At 39.5% G+C, this 17,716-nt stretch overlaps 1 protein-coding gene across 4 annotated transcripts in view; it reads left to right on the top strand.

Annotated features, from left to right (window-relative positions):
- The window catches only part of LOC124881650 (1-phosphatidylinositol 4,5-bisphosphate phosphodiesterase beta-4-like), a 105,039-nt gene extending 92,146 nt beyond the window's left edge, over window positions 1-12,893 (top strand). For 3 of the 4 annotated variants that reach the window (XM_047387323.1, XM_047387324.1, XM_047387325.1), the window contains 13 exons: window positions 620-824; window positions 1,375-1,463; window positions 1,543-1,699; window positions 1,789-1,838; window positions 4,564-4,629; window positions 5,123-5,238; window positions 5,365-5,440; window positions 5,536-5,711; window positions 5,883-5,984; window positions 6,405-6,462; window positions 6,737-6,823; window positions 7,297-7,333; window positions 7,973-12,893. In XM_047387323.1, the coding sequence (XP_047243279.1) occupies window positions 620-824; window positions 1,375-1,463; window positions 1,543-1,699; window positions 1,789-1,838; window positions 4,564-4,629; window positions 5,123-5,238; window positions 5,365-5,440; window positions 5,536-5,711; window positions 5,883-5,984; window positions 6,405-6,462; window positions 6,737-6,823; window positions 7,297-7,333; window positions 7,973-8,049 (1,296 nt within the window). In that variant the 3' untranslated portion in view covers window positions 8,050-12,893. The remainder of the gene's footprint in view (window positions 1-619; window positions 825-1,374; window positions 1,464-1,542; window positions 1,700-1,788; window positions 1,839-4,563; window positions 4,630-5,122; window positions 5,239-5,364; window positions 5,441-5,535; window positions 5,712-5,882; window positions 5,985-6,404; window positions 6,463-6,736; window positions 6,824-7,296; window positions 7,334-7,972) is intronic. The other variant, XM_047387326.1, reaches the window with a different exon arrangement.
- The last annotated feature ends 4,823 nt before the right edge of the window (window positions 12,894-17,716 follow it).

Here is a 17,716-nt window from a genome sequence, read left to right as displayed (position 1 = left end):
TCAAATCCTGCCGCAGTGCTGCTTTACTCTGTTCCTCTCTTTCTCACACACACACTGCTATCAAAGAGGGGCATCATACCCAGAGCTGCTGTCAGGTCTCTTGTTTCCACGCTTACAAATGCCTGCAGATGCTGCCGCACGTTCAGTGCTTACATACTGCTGTCAAGATGACGCTGAGCAAACACTATACCTCAGCAGTGCTCGCACTCATACTACAAAAATGGAAATGTAAGCATACACACAGATGGTGCCTCCAACCATTCATCTCCAGCCTTTTATTCTTTATATTTAATTGCACGCATTTGTTCCCCAATTCTATTTCATAAAACAGCATGCATTCATAGGCTGTGAGTGTTGTGATCAGTGCATGCACTAACTGTGGAGGTGATGGCCTCGTCAGTAGTGCGCTGCTCTGATGTGCTGTTGTCTGATATGTGTAATCTCTTAATAGTGTGCCTTCAGTTTCATCCTTGACTTTCTTCTTTAAAGATAAGTTTGTGCTTTAACTTGGGTCCTGTATTTTATTTGCTGCATTTGCCTTCTGTGTTTCTTGCACCATTATTTTAATCAATAATATTTTTTCACTCCCTACCTTTCTTCTTACATCCCTACCATCTAGGTAATCTTACCAGATCTGGCAGTGCTACGCATCGCGGTCTATGACGACAACAACAAGCTAATTGGGCAGCGCATCCTGCCTCTGGATGGCCTGCAGGCTGGCTACCGTCACATCTCCCTGAGGAACGAAGGCAACAAGCCTCTGTCGTTGCCGACCATCTTCTGCCAAATCATCCTGAAGACATACGTGCCCGACGGCTTTGGAGGTGAGGGCAGCAAGAATACACAAGCTCGCTGCATTATGTGCATTTATTTGCTTGAACTGTTATTTTTAAACAGAAAACTACACGTGCTTCTCATCCTAACTTAGAATATTTAATTGTGCTCAGATTATTCATGGCTGATAATAAAAAGGCGTCTGTAGCCTACAGGGAGAGCAGGGGAGAAATAGAAAGTATAGCAAGTCTCTTCTCCTTCTGTGCCTCTGGTGGGTTAGCTTTAACATTTGCAGTAATGGCACGGCACAAATAGTGACGACAGTAAATCTGCAGACAGTTTCATACAAGCACAAGCATACAAATGAGTTGGGCAATTGGAGTTGCCATTAAATAAAGCCAAGAGGCTTGGAGTGAGGAGCCATTACTGAGACTATTAGCTTCTCTCTCCCATATCTAGTACAGCACTGCTCAAATCCTCTTCTCTTGAAATGGTTGTTTAAAGAAGTGATGAGATTTTTTTCCTGCTTATTCACATGTTACATCTGAAGGATAGTGAACGTTTTTAACTGCCACATGTCTAAGTAATTTTTGTGTGCAGCGATTGTGGATGCTCTATCGGATCCGAAGAAGTTTTTGACCATAGCTGAGAAGAGAGCTGACCAGATGAAGGCCCTGGGGATTGACACGGTATACATGACAACTATGGATAGCAACTACCTTCTTGCAATAAAAGCACTATCCTTTAAGTATTTCCTTTGTCTAATAGAATGACATAGCAGATGTTCCCAATGGAAGCTCAAGGAATGACAAGAAGGGAAAAGGAAAAGGAGACACAGGGAAAGCCAGCGTGACACAACAAGCCAGCTCAGATATGGCCCAGACCTCCAACTCTATTCAAAACAACACAAATGAGAACAAGAAAGGTAAATCCTGAATTCTTGTTGACTTTTTAAACATGCATCCTGTTTTTATTCTACACACTGAGTTTTTTTCGTTTTTCCTGCTGTTTTAGATGCTGCGCTTGTGCCTAATGTGAGCATTGATGACTTAAAGCTGATGAAGGTTTGTACTGTTGTAGTCAATATCTGGTTCAGTCTTTAAAGATGTGTGTTTATTGTTTATTTAATGAATAAAAATAAAGGCTTGATTAGAGTAAAAATGCAGCACCTTACAAAAGGATTCTTGGTCTTTAATCTTTTCCACATTTTTCCACATTGCAACCTCAAACTTTAATGTATTTTATTAGGGTTTTATGTGAAGACCAACACAAAGTGACTTATGTTTTTGAACTGGATGAAAAAGAACACATGGTGTTCAATGTTTTTACAATTAAAGATCTGAAAAGTACATTTCTATTTAACCCCCTTTACTCTGATATGCCTAAACTAAAATCAAATGCAACTAATTGCCATCAGACGCCACCCAGTTTGTAAACAGAGTTACTGTGTGTAGATGTTTACTCAGTGCCTCCAAGTCAGTACTTTGCAAAACAGTAGAAGAAGTGAATGATCCCCTCAGCATGATGCTGTTACCACAATCTTTCACCATGGAGACAGTGTGTTTCCCACCAGAAACAGTGTTTTGATTATAGAAAAATAAGCTAAATTGAACTTTGGTGTCATCTGACGAGAGCACAATGTATTTGCATTGTTTCCCATATGGCTTGTGGACTTCTGCAAGCAGGACTTCCCTTGGCTTTCTCTTAACAGTGATGCTGTCCTTGCTTGGCCTGTCAGGTTAGGCTGGATGGCCATGAATTGAATAGTGTGATGTTGAAAGCTTGGAATATTGTTTTATGACCTAACCCTGCCTTAAACGTCTCCTTAAATTCAAACTTGACCTGTCTGCTGTGTTCCTTGGTGTTCAAGATGCTGTTAGTTCTCTGCTCTCTAAAAAAACATCTAAACCTCAACAGAGCAGCTGCATTTATACTGAGATCACGTCACACACAGATGACTTTTGAAGGCAATTAATTGAACTGTATTTTATTAGAGTAAAAGGGACTGAATACAAATTCATACCACAAAGTGTAGATCTTTTTTTTTTTATAAAATAAAAACTTTGAAAACCATGTATCCTTTTTCACCTGGTTTCAGATTGTCATGTAAGATGATTCCTGAGTTCTCCAGAACTTGAATAGCCTGTGACATCGAATTTTATGTTAAATCCAATAACATTTATGGAAAGGAAACATTCATAAATATTTCACAAAGTAAAAAGCAACAACCTTTTCTTTGGGGATCTTTTCACACCAGATGCACTGAAATGCGTGGCTACAGCATCAACCTCAACATTCTCCATCCGTCAGATATCCTGACATTTGACATCATTTCTCTTGTGAATTCAGAGGTTTCTTGTTCGAAGCAGTTTGACAAGAAGTCCTCCAATCACAACGGGCTGTGCTTGGTGGGACCCACGCATCTGTCCCTCGTCAGTTTTCCAGCTCTGACCCAGGCAGCTCTGATCCTCTTCACTTAAGGAAAGTAGTGCAGACTAATGGCTGCCACCACCAGCAATGTACCGTTGCACCATATTAACGCTGTTTTTAACGCAACTTGGCTTCTACCTGAACACTTTATCATTGATGCTCACACAATGGCTGGCCGGAGACTTCGCCTTAGACATAATTTTCCGGTGACTTTGGACTTGCAAAATTTAACAACAAAATATGCTTACTTTGTGTCACAATTGTCTTTTATCACATCTTTAATCCTAATATGTCAATTATTGCCCAATTCCTTTGATATTAAGATATTTTCTTTCAAGTTCTGTATTTGTGGGAAAAGCGTGTCACAGGCACTTTAACGTAGCGGAACCTTTAGACCAGGCTGCTTTTTGTGTCAGTTTTCACTGTGGGATAGAAACCCAGGCTGGTTATGTACATTATGTAGAAGTACAGAATGTGTGAAAATGTGTTGGTATTGGGATAACAATATGCTGCATAAAAAGATATAATTTGACAGTTTTATATCAGTAAAGCTCTAAGATGTAAATAAAATTACTTAACTCAAAAGGAAATTTGTAATAATCTCCAGGTTTTTAATAATTAAAGCCAACGAGAGGTGTCTTGTAACAGTAATCACACAGAAATAGCTGTTGCTGTGCTTCTGCTCCATTCAAACCTAAAATCAGTGATTGTTCAACTATCCTAGGTGGTTGTAATTGCCATAATCTGTATCTTAAACTCTGAAAAGTATTCAAACTTAACTGATTATAATCTCTTAAAAAGAGCATTTGTCTCTAATTGGAGATGCTAAAATCAGAAGTCTGCTCTTCCTTGAAATATACATTACATATTTTACCAAAGGTTGGTAGATTTGATCAATTTATCTGAATGCAAACAATAGATCATAGTGATATTCAGCATGGCTGGCTGGGTTCATATGTTGTCTTTGCAAATAAAACTACAGACGTCCTGCTGAATCTAAAGTTAACAGAAAATATTACCTGCAGAGGAGTACAACCTGAAAGATGACTGAAATAAAATGCTGGGATGTTCAACTAGTGAGAAATGATCAGGATCCTCCCACTACAAAACTCAACCTTAAGCTTAAGGTACATCCAAACTGGAACTGCTGGGTGGAGAACATTTACCATAGATCCTGAAGAGTTTCCTGCAGTGGAAACATCTATATGCACTGACGTTTGGGGTTGTAATGTGGAAATGATAAAGGGGTAGGAATACTTTTGCAAGGCCCTGTACATGGCTTCTGGACATCTTATTGTACTAGGCTGCTCTGTTCAGTGCCAAAACAAGACAACCTTACATCTGTGTCTCCCATTGCAGAGCTACCTAAAGCTGATTAAAAAACAGCAGAAGGAGCTCAACGCTTTAAAGAAGAAACAGTCAAAGGTAGGTGGGAGTTTGTTGGTAATGCAGAGTGGCTGCTGCTCATTGCTGATGGTAATCGAAGCTCAGAAAACCAGAAGCCGAACAAGGGAAACACTGGAACCTTTCATCTTCTGCTGCATCATTTAATACCTGCTTACAGAAACACAAATAGTCCTTTGTAAACAAACAAGACGACCATGTGACGAATGCTTTGCAAAGAAATTAGACTTGCTAAAGTTCTGTTTTGACCAGCTATCTCCATGGAGACCATGGTGGATGCTAGCTCCTTAATCATCACAGTATTACCCTTGTTACGCAACATATGAATATTGGCACCATCTGGACACATCTGTTGACCGTAAGAAGGTGGCTGTTGCATTATTCTTCAGTGTGAACAACACACATTAATTTATATCATGCCTGTTTTATTTCAAATGTAGCTGTTGAATCAAAGGTAGAACTGTAGCAGTGCAGAAGACAAAGTGATCTATTGTTCACTGTATCTGTACAACAGGATCAAAATGCAATGCAGAAAGCCCATTGCACTCAAGTGGATAAGATGGTGTCCCTCCATGAAAAGGAAAAGACTAATCTGGAGAAACTGTTAGAGAAAGCCATCAAGAAGCGAGGGTAAGCATGGAACCATGAAACAAACATGATCAACTTGTGAAAACATGAGTTAAGCCCACTGACAGTGTAAAACTGAAATCTGAATGCTTTTTTTTTTATCTTAACATCACTTCTGTGTTTTTACAGGGAGAACAACTGCCAAGAGCTCAAGAAGGAGACGGAAGACAAGATCCAAACTCTTGCCACGGATCATAAAGCAAAGGTATCAAAAATCAACATGTCTTCTACAAAGCCACAGACGGTGCTGTTTGGAAAACGTTCGACACTTAACCAAGCCGTGTGTGTGTGTGTGCACAGGTGAAAGACATCACAGCACAACACACTAAGGAATGGTCAGAGCTGATCAGTAGTCACAGCAGTGAAGAGCAGGAGATCAAGGACAGTCATGTTACACAGCAGTGTGAGCACCTAAAGAAGCTCCTCTCCAGTGTCCAGGAGCAGCAGACCATGCAGCTCAAACTTATCCATGACAGGTGGGATGCACACCGTGACACCCTGTATTCATATTTATAATTTTGTCAAACACAGTAGAGGAGCAACAATGACATTTTATTTTAATATCTCTTACCGTACATCGGCTTGGAAAAATCCATGTTGCTTTTATTGCTGGATTTAGTCACTTTTTCTGGAAATGTGCAATTCAGGCAAAGCAAAGAGATGCGTGCCAGCCAGGCCAAGATGTCAATGGAAAACAGTAAAGCCATCAGCCAAGACAAGAGTATCAAGAACAAGGCAGAGCGAGAGAGGTGGGTCACTTGGCTTTACTAGCGGAATTGGCTGCATGTGCAGAGCCTCACAAAACCATTCATTATCCCTCTTGACCCTTTCCACATTTTGTTATTTTAAACAAATAGCTAGTTAAAATAACCAGTTTGGGTTCCCAATAAAGTAATTTCAGATATTTTATTGGAAACACAAACTAGTGCATAATTGAATGGAAAGGAAATGATCCATGGATTTCAAAACCTTCTACATATAAAAAGCCCAACATTGACCGATGGCAGTGGCAGCATCATGCATTTTCTTTCTCCTCCCCCCACAAAGTATAAATAAAATACATGAAGTGTGTTTGTACTGTAAGAAAGGGTAAAAAAAAAAAAAAACAGGGTGAAAAGCACTGCATGACTAGTTGTTTTTCTTATGTGATGATTGCTTTTACCATTTAGAAGAGTGCGGGAGTTAAACAGCAGCAACACCAAGAAGTTTTTGGATGAGAGGAAGAGGGTACGTATATAAACTGTTACCTAACCACAAAGCTTTGTTAAATAAGTATGACAGATCATAGTAAAAACAAACCTCTGACTTATTTGTTATGAGACTTAATAAACAGAGTAGAAAGAGAGGAACGGAGAAGGAGAGACTTTTTATACATGTAGAAAGCATCAGGGGAAAAATGTACATCAGTAACAGCTAGTAAATTGATACAGTGCAATCAAGTAAGTTTCAAGCTTGTTTTGTATTGGAGTCATTAATTGTTTATGTTCTGATTTGTGTCCAGCTGGCCATGAAGCATCAGAAGGAGATGGAGCAGCTGGAGAAAAATCAGAGAGAGCAGTTGGATAAACTGGAGAAGCACAATGAGCAGGTACAACACCAAGCAGAAAATAATGAACTAAAAGAGCCTGAATTTCACCAGCTGTGGATTGTAGTGGAAACCACATGCCTGCTGATTGGGTTCTGTGATAAGACTTTAGGTCTGTCATTTCTAGGAGAACAGCAGTTTGTACCTCAGTTGGTCTAACATGTTAGTTTAGCTTAAAGTGTTTTACAAACATGGCTACACAACATTTCTTGTTATAACTGCATTTCCTATTTCTAACTTCATTGCGTCTTCAGCAAAACATGAATAAACTTTACTTTTTAAAGTGAAACATTCAGTAACAAGACGTCCATGTTGGATCTATGTCGGCAATTAAACCGTTTTTATAATTGCTGGTTTTGGGGGCACTGTGTAAAGTCATGCCCCTATGTTTGTATTTCACCATCTGTCACATCTGTACATGTCTAACATGTATGCTCATTTTTTGTTTTTAATATGATTTGCTTCTTCCGTCACAGCTTTTGAAATCACACCATGCAAACAAACAGGTTCAAGGTAGGCGTCATCATCATCTATCAACTCTACCTCTGATACCAGCTTTGTGTCTGTTTTTTTCATGACCACGTTTCCCTTTGTGTATTTCTCTTTCCCCTCTCTGTGGTGTTACTTTTCTTTAAAAGCCTCTTCAAAATCTGTCTTCAGTGACATAGCTTTTTTAAAGACTATTTATAATAATGGCACAATTTAGAGGAAAGGAATTACTCTGTATTGTTAAATTCAACCCTGTCTTTCGAGTCTGCAGCACTTGAGGGTGTCAGGCATGCCAGCTAGCAGCTTGACTCATTTATCACCATGACTCACCAGCCATTACGAAGCAAAAAAAAAGCTAGCTCACAACCTGATGTAGTGTGTTTTCATTCCAGTTCACAATCATTTACATTCATAGCATGTGACAGCATCCATCTGTTGACATTTGGTGACAACTATCACTTCTACGTAGCATGAAAAGACACAGATATGTTTTACTCTGATAATCTAAACAGCAAAACAACCTCTGTGAGAGTCATAAACTGGAAACTGAGATTGTAAACAGGAATTTGTTGCAAAAGATGGATGAATTCTCTGCTAAATGTTCAGCGTCCACATTCCAGTCACATCTGTGTCTGAGTCACTCCATTTTCTATCTCCTCAAAGGCCAAGGACATGCAGCAGATGGTGAAGTTGGAGGAGGAGATGGACCGCAGACCTGCCACGGTGGTCTGAGCAACTGACCGGGTCACGAGCCCACACATGTACACTGACACACAATCATACAAACACACACAGCGGTGCAGAAACACTCCCCCTCCAGAGCATCCTCTACAGTGCAGAGAACAACATCCTAAACAGTCTAATATTAACCTTATCTTCACTCACAAACAGGTGGAAGCTTTTTTTCTTCCATTTGCTCCAGCCATCCCTCGTGTCTTCTGCACCTTTATCCCACCAACCAACCTTGTACCACTGAGCCATTGCTGCTTATTGCTGTACAACTTGGGGGCGTAACCACTTTTATCAGGACAGGAAATGACTTCGCAGATGAAGCAACAGAGAAACAGACACACCCCGTCCTCCTTCACTGTATGTAGATTTCAGTCATCGACTTCAGTGATTTTATACACAGTCAAAGCTTCAGCTGTTGGTAGAATCAAGCACACGCATGCATCATGGTTCTCACACACAGCAGATATCTTTTCTTGTTGAATTATTTATTTTTTTAAATTGGCACCCAATAAACTCAGATATAGTATGTAAAGAGGGGAGAAGAGGTGTTAGACTTTATGTTACTTCAGCACAAGTGAATAAACTTTATGAATTACACTATACACACTCCACCAGTCCTGTCCTCAGCACTTTGTATAGGATAGGTTGTTCAATGTGAGAAATGTAGCAGTGCACTACTGTATGATTCTCTGGTTTTCAGTCAGAATATATTAAAGATTCCTCCTAGAACCCGATCCCTCACTAATACCGATGTCTTAAGTTTAAAACCCGCAAAGATAATTAATGCACACATCAGTTATTATCAGTTGATTTAGTATTTAATACAGAAAGTAAAATAGATGGTGCAATAGCTGTGACCCTTTCATTTATCAGATTCCAGCTAAATACAGCTCTCTCATCATATTCAATAAATTTGAATATTATTAAAAATTTAATTTATTTCAGTATCTATCACAAACACATTGTATAGATTGATATGTGTTGGTGTTAATTATGATGATTTACCACTTACAACTAATGAAGATCAGATTACTACATCAGACCAATAAAAAAAATACAGATATGTGGGATTAATGAAAAGTATGTTTAATGTCTGCTTAAAGGCCATTTACAAAAGTTACTTTTAATCTGACAAACGAGCCTCATCGGAACACAGATTTTAATTTATTATGACTGTAAATATTTTGGGCCACAGGATCATACATACTATGCAAGAGTGAATTCATCTTTCCCTCAAAGATCTAAACAACTATTAATAATTTTGTCTGTATAAGTAACTCTAACAGAGGGTAAAACACAGAGTAGGTTATTAAAAATTATGGTGGTTTATACTTGTTTTTACATGACCAGAGGCAATAAAATCTACCATTTCAAGATGATGAGCATTTTTTGCATTACACACTTGTTTTAAGTTGTAGACTTAAAATTCCTTTTAAAATTGAGCCCAATAGAGTCTGATAACATTAATCCATACTTGCATCCAATAGCCTTTTTTGATTTACAGGCTGACAAAACCAAACTCATCTATTCAGGTAATGTTGAAGGAGTCCATTATTAGGCCTTTGATTACACTTTAGCCTCCTTATCCTATCAATTATTAGTGTTTCCTGGTTCAATATACAGTGCTGAGCAGAGGTTTACACACATTCTTGGTGTGAATGTGAAATAATTTCGGTCAATTAATAAAGCATTTAACTGTTCTTTTTTCAAGGTGGAACAATTATACAACATACAGGTACATCTCAAAGAATTAGAATATCGTAAAGAAGTTTATATCTTTTGTCATCTTGTCTCATTTCAGAAAGTGAAACTCGTGTACATTCATAGCATAGAGTGAAATATTTCAATCCTTTGTCTTGTAATTTTGATGGTTATGGCTTACAGATAATAAAAATCTAAAATTTAGTCTGAGAAAATTTTAATATTAGATGGGATCATAAAAAGTATATTTTAAAAAAGGAATGTTGGCCTTCTGAAAAGTATGTTAATTTCTATGCGCTCAATACTTGGTGGGGCTCCTTTTGCATGAATTACTACATCAGTGCAGTGTGGCAGGGTGGTTGTCAGCCTGATGTTCATGTAGTAGGTTTGCTATTTCCAGGTTGCTTTCATAGCGACCTTCAGGTCATCTGCATTGTTGGGTCTGGCGTCTCATCTTCCCCTTGACAGTACTTCATAGAACCCCTCAATGGGGTTCAGGTCAGGCCAGTTTGCCTGATCTCCATCTCCATAAAGCTTGTCAACAGAAGGAAGCATCTTAAATATCCTTCTAGGTGGATGTCTTGACTGAGGACTTAAGAAAACCCAGTGGACCAACACACCAGCAGATGACATGGCACCCCAAATTATCACTGACTGTGGAAATTTCACACTGGACTTCAAACCAACTTGGATTCTGTGCTTTTCCACTCTTTTTCCAGACTCAGGAACAGTGATTTCCAAATGAAATGCAAACTTTACTTTCATCTGAAAAACAGGACTTTGGACCATTGAGCAAAAGTCCAGTTCTTTCTCTCCTTAGCCCAGGAAAGATGCTTCTGACGTCTCTGGTTCAGGAATGGCTTGCCATGAAGAATGCCACATTTGTAGACCAAGTTCGTCTTAGGATTTTACTTGACCATCATCTCAAGGCTGTGGTTATCCCTGTTGCTGGTGCAGCTTTTCCTACCACACTTTCCTTCCACTCAACTTTCTATAAATGTTTGGATACATCATAAACATATAGCTTCTTTAGCAATAACGTTTTGTGGCTTACCCTTCTTGTGGAAGGTGTCGATGACTGTCTTCTGGACATCTGTCCAGCCAGCAGTTTCCCCCGTGATTGTGTAGCCTACTGACCAAGACTGGGAGACCATTTATAGGCTCAGGAAACCTATGCAGGTGTTTTGAGTTAATTAGCTGATTAGGGAGCAGCGCCGTGAGTTTCCAATATTAGCATTTTTCACAGTGTTCTAACTTTCTAAGATCGTGCCGCCCTATTTCTGGCTGAATATTTGACAATCTATCTGAAATGGTTTATGTCCTAGCACAGACATAGCTTTTAAGAACAGTTAACACATTTTCTGTACAGTTGAGGTCATTTCAGAACCTTAATGCTGTAAAGTAAAACAGGCACACAGCATGATGTTGCCATCAATATTTTTGACAGTTACTGTGTTCGTAAGTTTAAAAAAAAAAAACCTCCCTTTTCCTTGTCATTGATGCTGAATATCAATTTTTTTTCTCATCTGTGCATAAAATTTCTCCCTAGAAGACATTTGGCTCGTCTACATGCTGCTGTTAAACCGCCTTTACCATGGACAGGGACACTGGTGTCGCAGCAGCTTCCAGTTTATAATAGGGCATTGGTTTTTGTGGGTTTGTTCTTCACCATCCAAAACAAACCTAGCATTTTAAGTTGTCCATTTGGGTCACATGGCTGAACAAAGCTGGGTCAGAATTATTCCAAAACAGAGTTTCTGGACTGACCCCGACCCGTAGCCCAATTGCACATTTGTGGACTACACATAAAAGCTGGGCATGTGCTTGGGAAGTAAGCAAGTTAGATGAACACTCCCATTCCTAATAAGAATAGTTGTCAAGTATCCACCCAGCATTATACCAAGAGGTTAGAGAAAGTCCACAATACCAACTTGGTCACCTAATTCTTGGTTTGTAATTCTTTAAATTAGTTTAGCTTGCCAACATTCCACCTGTTCAAATTTCTGATTAAAATCCCACAATTAACATGGCATCAATGCCCATGATTAATGTATGTTAACTTCTGACTGGTACTGTAAATCAGGAAACATAAAACCTTACAATTATTTTAGCAGACATGACTGCCATGCAATATCCACTGCAGGGATTATAAAGAAAGCCTAAATTTGCAGCAGAATACTTATGTTCATGGAAGTATAGATGGTTTTAAATAGAGCCCTTAACCAACACTTCTACAGAAGAGAAATGTGATGGTAGGTAATATAATGATGCATGGTATAGCATTTACCCCAAATGACACAAAGATGTGACAAAATTTTAAAAACCAGGGACAAAAAGCACTTGTTAGCATTTTGGTCTTTATTTTTAATAGAGAAATTGTTTATTTTTCCTGTTTTATTCTGCTGTAATAAAATAAGGTATATGAGATGTTCATGTAAATAATCTGCTGGATTGTACTTGTCTTTCTGATCACCTGTGTTCTTTCATTTAAGAGCGTGGGGACAGGCAGTCATGTTGGGGAAGAATATTTTATCAAGCACTGGCCTCTTTTCTTGATCATTCGTTCTGTGTTTCCTTGTCTGCCCTCACTACACCACACCACAGAATCTAAAGCTCTCACCACATATCTAGAACAGAGATAAAAATGAGTAAAAAGTGCTTTTAAAGTTTATTCCATTGCTTTCAAATGTGCCACTCAGTGTCTGGTAGGATGTTTAAATTATTTTCTGAATGATAAAATGCCAAATTAAGGGGTTATTTGTATGGAGGTATATATAAATAAATATTATACATATATATATTATATAATGTGTAGTTTAAGATTATGTTATAGAGGCTTTTTTGCACTAGTTGATTGTTTCTGTTGTGTGAAACATGTAACCTTTGGATCTTGAGTTTGTCCTAAATAAAGAAAAAAAATCAGATTATTTTTGCACAGCAACATCCCTGATTTCATTTCCTTATAGTTTCTACTGTATCTCTTTGTTTTCTATCTGAATTGTAGCTTGTCAACAGACATTCTGTGTGTGTTTTTGTATTTATATTGTACTGTTGAACTTATAGCATTGACAATACTGTTGTTATCTAGCTCCTTTAATACTGTTTTATAGTACGTGTATCAATAAATCCAGGTGTAAAAATGGGACATTAACCCATGGCTCAGTTGTGTCCTTTCAAAGAACAATTGTCGATTTTTGCAGTGTCTTGCTAAAGTAATCACACCTTTTAGCTTTTTCATATTTGGTCATATTTCAATCGCAAACTGCAATGTGAGGGTTTAATGTGATTGACTGTCACAAATTAGTGCATATTTGTAAAGTGGAAAGAAATTTCATCTCCTTTACTCAGGTGGCCCTTAAAAACTATTATGCAAAAAATTGCTATCCCAGGTTGCCTTACAAAGCCTGAAATTCATGTATCTAAAAATAGGCTCTTAAAATGTCTTAAATTCAGGGGGGGGAAATAATCTAAATTAGCTTTAAATACGTTAATCACAGGTCTCAAAGGTGCCTGGACCATTTGAATGTCGTTTATTCTCGTATACGTAGTTTTTCTCGCGGGGATTTTCTGTCAAACAAAAGTTTGAGCTACACACAGACATCATTGCGTTTTTTGACTAGAGGCAGTTGAGACTACAGGTAACTAGCTGCTAATATGGCCTTGCTAATAAGCTTTTTTGCGTCTATTTTGTGTGCAAATTTATCGCTAGTTGGTGCGACACAAACTCTTAAGTCGGAGGTTTTGTGGATTTTAAACACAATGGTCAAGCACCAGTCTGACAATGAGGGGATAGGAGATGTTTCATTTGATTTTCCGTGACTCATAAATTGCGAGCACATTTTTTTGCACTTTTTCATATAACAATGAACCAGAGAGCACACCTTTTATCATGTTATGTTCAATAAACTGACAAAAACTAAACTTGAATGTGTCTCGTTGTGTGACACACATGTAACACTCGATTGTAATACAGCAGGATCCCGCTACCATGCCCTAAATATAAAGGTTTTCTTTTTTTTTTCTTTTTTTGGTAGGAGTCTTAAATTTCATTCAAGGTGCCATTAAAAAGTCTGAAATTTGACTTTCTGAAACCTGCAGATACCCTGAATTCAGACGTCATCTAGTTAGGAAATAGAGTTAATTTGTGTGTGATATAAATCTTCTGTACATACAACTCTTTTGTGAAGCCCTCAGAGGTTTGTTAGAGAATAGCAATGAACAAACACTATTACAAAAACAAATGAACACAGCACACAGGGTCGGAGAAAAAGTTGAGAAGTTTAAAGCAGGCTAAGCATATAGCAGTATCCAAATCTTTGAGCGTGTCATGGAGCACTTTTCAGCCAATCATCTGAAAACAGCTTGTCACAACTGCAAACCTACCAAGACATGGGAGAAGGAGCCAAGAGGCCTGTGGTAACTCTGGAGGAGCTGCTGAGATTCACAGTTCAAGAAGGAGAATAGTCTAACAGAATAACTATTATTAGTCGTGCATTTTACAAATCTATACCAAATGTCGTCCTAATCAGCTAAACGTAAACAGCGTCTAACGTTACTAATTAATAGGAAACCTATCTCGCCACATGCTATAGCCTACGTAACACCTTTCATCCTTTATCATTTGCTCGATTTTCCTCTTTCCTAAACTGGACACCTGAAGGCTTTGACCTTTTCTTGTCCATCTTCCTTGTATGTAATTGGCACTCAAGCAGAGTAGTAAGTTATCACCACCAATCCCCCAAATTAGTCAAAACTACTAAGACCTAAAGTAATTCACCTTCCTTGGAGTGCAGATTCGATTTTGTATTATTTTTTCAGAGATTTCACACAAATACACTGTGAACTATTGGCTATGTTCACAACATTCTGAAGGAAATGTGTTTTGTTTTGGAGCAATCAGCGAACTAATTGTACTAGGTGCGCTATAAGATGCACCCCAGACCCCTGAGATGAGAAAATCCCGCCTCCTCTTCTTCCACAACCTATGTGTCAGACCTCAACACCAAGGTATATATACCCACTGCACCTGGGGGAGGGCGCCCGCTCCCTGCAAATGGGAGATGGAAAGCTGATATGTAGGCTAGGCAGGCTATATGAAATAATACTTTTATTTTTGGCGGTGGCGGTCGCCCTTGACGAAATGCCAGCTGACCACGTCGCCCATATCTGTAACCGCCCTGTCAAATTGTCAACGTCCGGATCTTAATCAAACTGAGAATCTGTAGGAAGATGTAAAAGATGTATGTTCATAAACTATCTAGTCTGCCTGAACCAGAGATATTTGCAATGAATACATACAAACTGATAGACATACCACAGAAAAACTTCCATATGCTGTTACAGTATTGACTCAACAGGGCTGATTAAAACATGCACGCCACACTTATCAGATTTTTTTTAGTGTAGAGAACACCATGTCTCATTTTCCACTTCACAATTATGCACCATTTTGCGTTGATGTGTATGAAGTAAAATACAAAACCTAACGTCGATGTTTATTTTGGGCAACAGCTCAAGTGGTGTGAATACTTTTAAAATGCGCTTAATTAATATGTCAGCAACAAATGTCAACGACCCTCTCCGTAACCCCATTGCAGTCTGATGTCTCCATACTCAAAGAGAGTGGACAACACACGCCCCTGTTTCATTTCAAAATCTGTTTCATCCTATTCAACAAATGCGGGCTTAATTCATATGCCAGCTCCCCTCTTAAGCACCGGCCGCTCCATTGTAGAGGCTCTTTATTATTCTAAACGAGGTATTTCCATCAGAAAGTAGAACAAAGCCCGGTAATTATGCTTGAGTTGTCCCCGGAAACCTCGCTTTCACTAGCCTATATAAACGGATCGGAAGGTCTGCCAGGACACATTCCCCGGAAGCAGACTAGCAGACATGAGTTTATAAACCTTGGTTTTGTTGAAGAAACATGTTCAACACTACTGGACAGACGGGCACAAAAATCCTCCTTGATGCGATGTCCAAGGATAAAGTCCACCTGGCCCGGTTTGTCCTGGACGCGCTGGATGGAGAAATCGTTGACTCCACAGCGGACGGCGCACAGACACCTCTCATCTCCTCCATCCTGCTTCCCGATGGCCAGACACGATGTAAATTCATAGAGCTTCTACTGCAGAGGGGAGCCAGTGTCAACTACCAAGATGTGAACGGACGCACTGCGCTCAGCTACGCCTGTGAGAAGGGGTACCTGGACGCGGTGAAGATCCTGGTCCAGAACGGCGCAGATCCAGAGATCCTGGACTTCTGGGGGAACACTCCGTTGATGTACGCGGCTGTAGCGGATCACAACTTGGTAGTGGAGTTTTTGGTGAGAGCCTTCAAGAGGCTAGGTCTGCAGATAGACAGGCAAAACAGAGCTGGCAACTCTGCTGTTGAAGTTGCCAAGTTCCTCGGTCATACAGAGTGCATTTCTGCGCTCACCAATGTCTCCAAGAGGAGCCGCGAGGCTGATGAAGGCGAGTTTGAGAGAAAAGTTAATCGTTTAGCAAACACTCTTGAAGTCCTCCAAATGGGTGAGCGTGCAGACATGTCTCAAAATGCCACCTTGGAATTAATACCACAGATAAAGCCCAATCGTTTGCCCCCGATGGAGTTTAAAAGAGAACATAACTCCTCGAGTCCTCTGGATATCTTCTTCTCTGGAGTACGCACTCCTGCGCCCCGGCCAGGGATTTACAATCACCCAATTTCTAAACAACGCAACACTCAAGAAAAGATGCCATCCTCTACTCATCACTTGCCGCCTCTCCTAAACGGCCGTGATGCAGAAAAATTACTCCCCCCCCCCCCCAGCCAAAAAGAAACATGTCGCAACCAAGTGCGACATCCGCTCTAGACATCTTACTGACTCCAATTCTCCCCAATAAATGTGAGACTGAGAGGGGAGGAGATAAATCTTTCCGTGCGCGAAGATTTAACGAGTGCTACTATAGGAAAAGATGCAGCCTGCCAACCAGTATGCTCAGCCCAACACCTCCGGCGCGCACTCTGGAGTCTGTGCGTAAATCCAGGACAGTGAGAAGACGCAACGAGTCAATCAGCTTGGCTGAACCACTTCAGTTTACCACAGCTTCTTCCTCTACTGCAACAACCTTTTCAGCATTGACTAATAAACTCTTCCGCAGATTTACCTCCCCGGAGTTCAAAAAGGTCGTTGTAGAGCTGGAACAGAATCAGGTGCCAATAGGCCGCATCCCACGATCAGAAACTTTCCCCCAGGACACAAAGCATCCGCGGGTGGACAGCAAGCCCAGCGTCGACAGCATCAGCTCCGTCAACTGCGAGTTTGACTTTCACTTCAAAGAGACAAACTCTTAAACGACTGTGCCCTGTGTGTAAAAGAAAAAAAACACACACTTATTATGTTGCGTAATAGTGTTTTGCACCAAAGTACGAAAGAAGGGTGATATGAAATCTTACCGTGCATAAAAGACTTTTACCACGTCATTCAACAAGGATTCGAGACATCATCTCCAAACCTCTAAGTGATCCAAATTAGTATATCCTCAAGGTGGCTAGAACTGAACAGATAAAACTAAAAAGCCACTACTGAAAAGCTTTAAAAAAAAAACTTTTGGTTCATTAAATGTAGAATAGTGATAGCTATTAGTTAATGAACATCGATAGAGAGCCAATCAGGCTTTTTAAGTATGACATGTCGATTCTAATTTCATCCAGTCTAACTTTGGTTTTTAAAGGAGTATAATACGCACGCAAGAAAATATGTGCTGCTGGTTACTTGATAGCCAAGAATCCAACTAAATGAAGGTATTACAAGATTAACGGAAAAATGCATCAAATTCTATGTTGGTTGTTACTTTATAGACAAAAACAGAGAGAAATCTCATTTTTAATGCTTTTGATGAACAGGGGAATAAACCGATTCGTCAGAGTGAACCTGCTGATTACCAATCAGAGCAGATCATTGCAAAATAGGTTGGTTCGGATCTCTGAGAT

This window comes from Girardinichthys multiradiatus, chromosome 15 (genome assembly GCF_021462225.1).
Source record: "Girardinichthys multiradiatus isolate DD_20200921_A chromosome 15, DD_fGirMul_XY1, whole genome shotgun sequence".
Taxonomy (NCBI): domain Eukaryota; kingdom Metazoa; phylum Chordata; class Actinopteri; order Cyprinodontiformes; family Goodeidae; genus Girardinichthys; species Girardinichthys multiradiatus.
The sequence above is the reverse complement of the archived record's forward strand: the minus strand, read 5'-3'. Positions and strand labels throughout refer to the sequence as shown.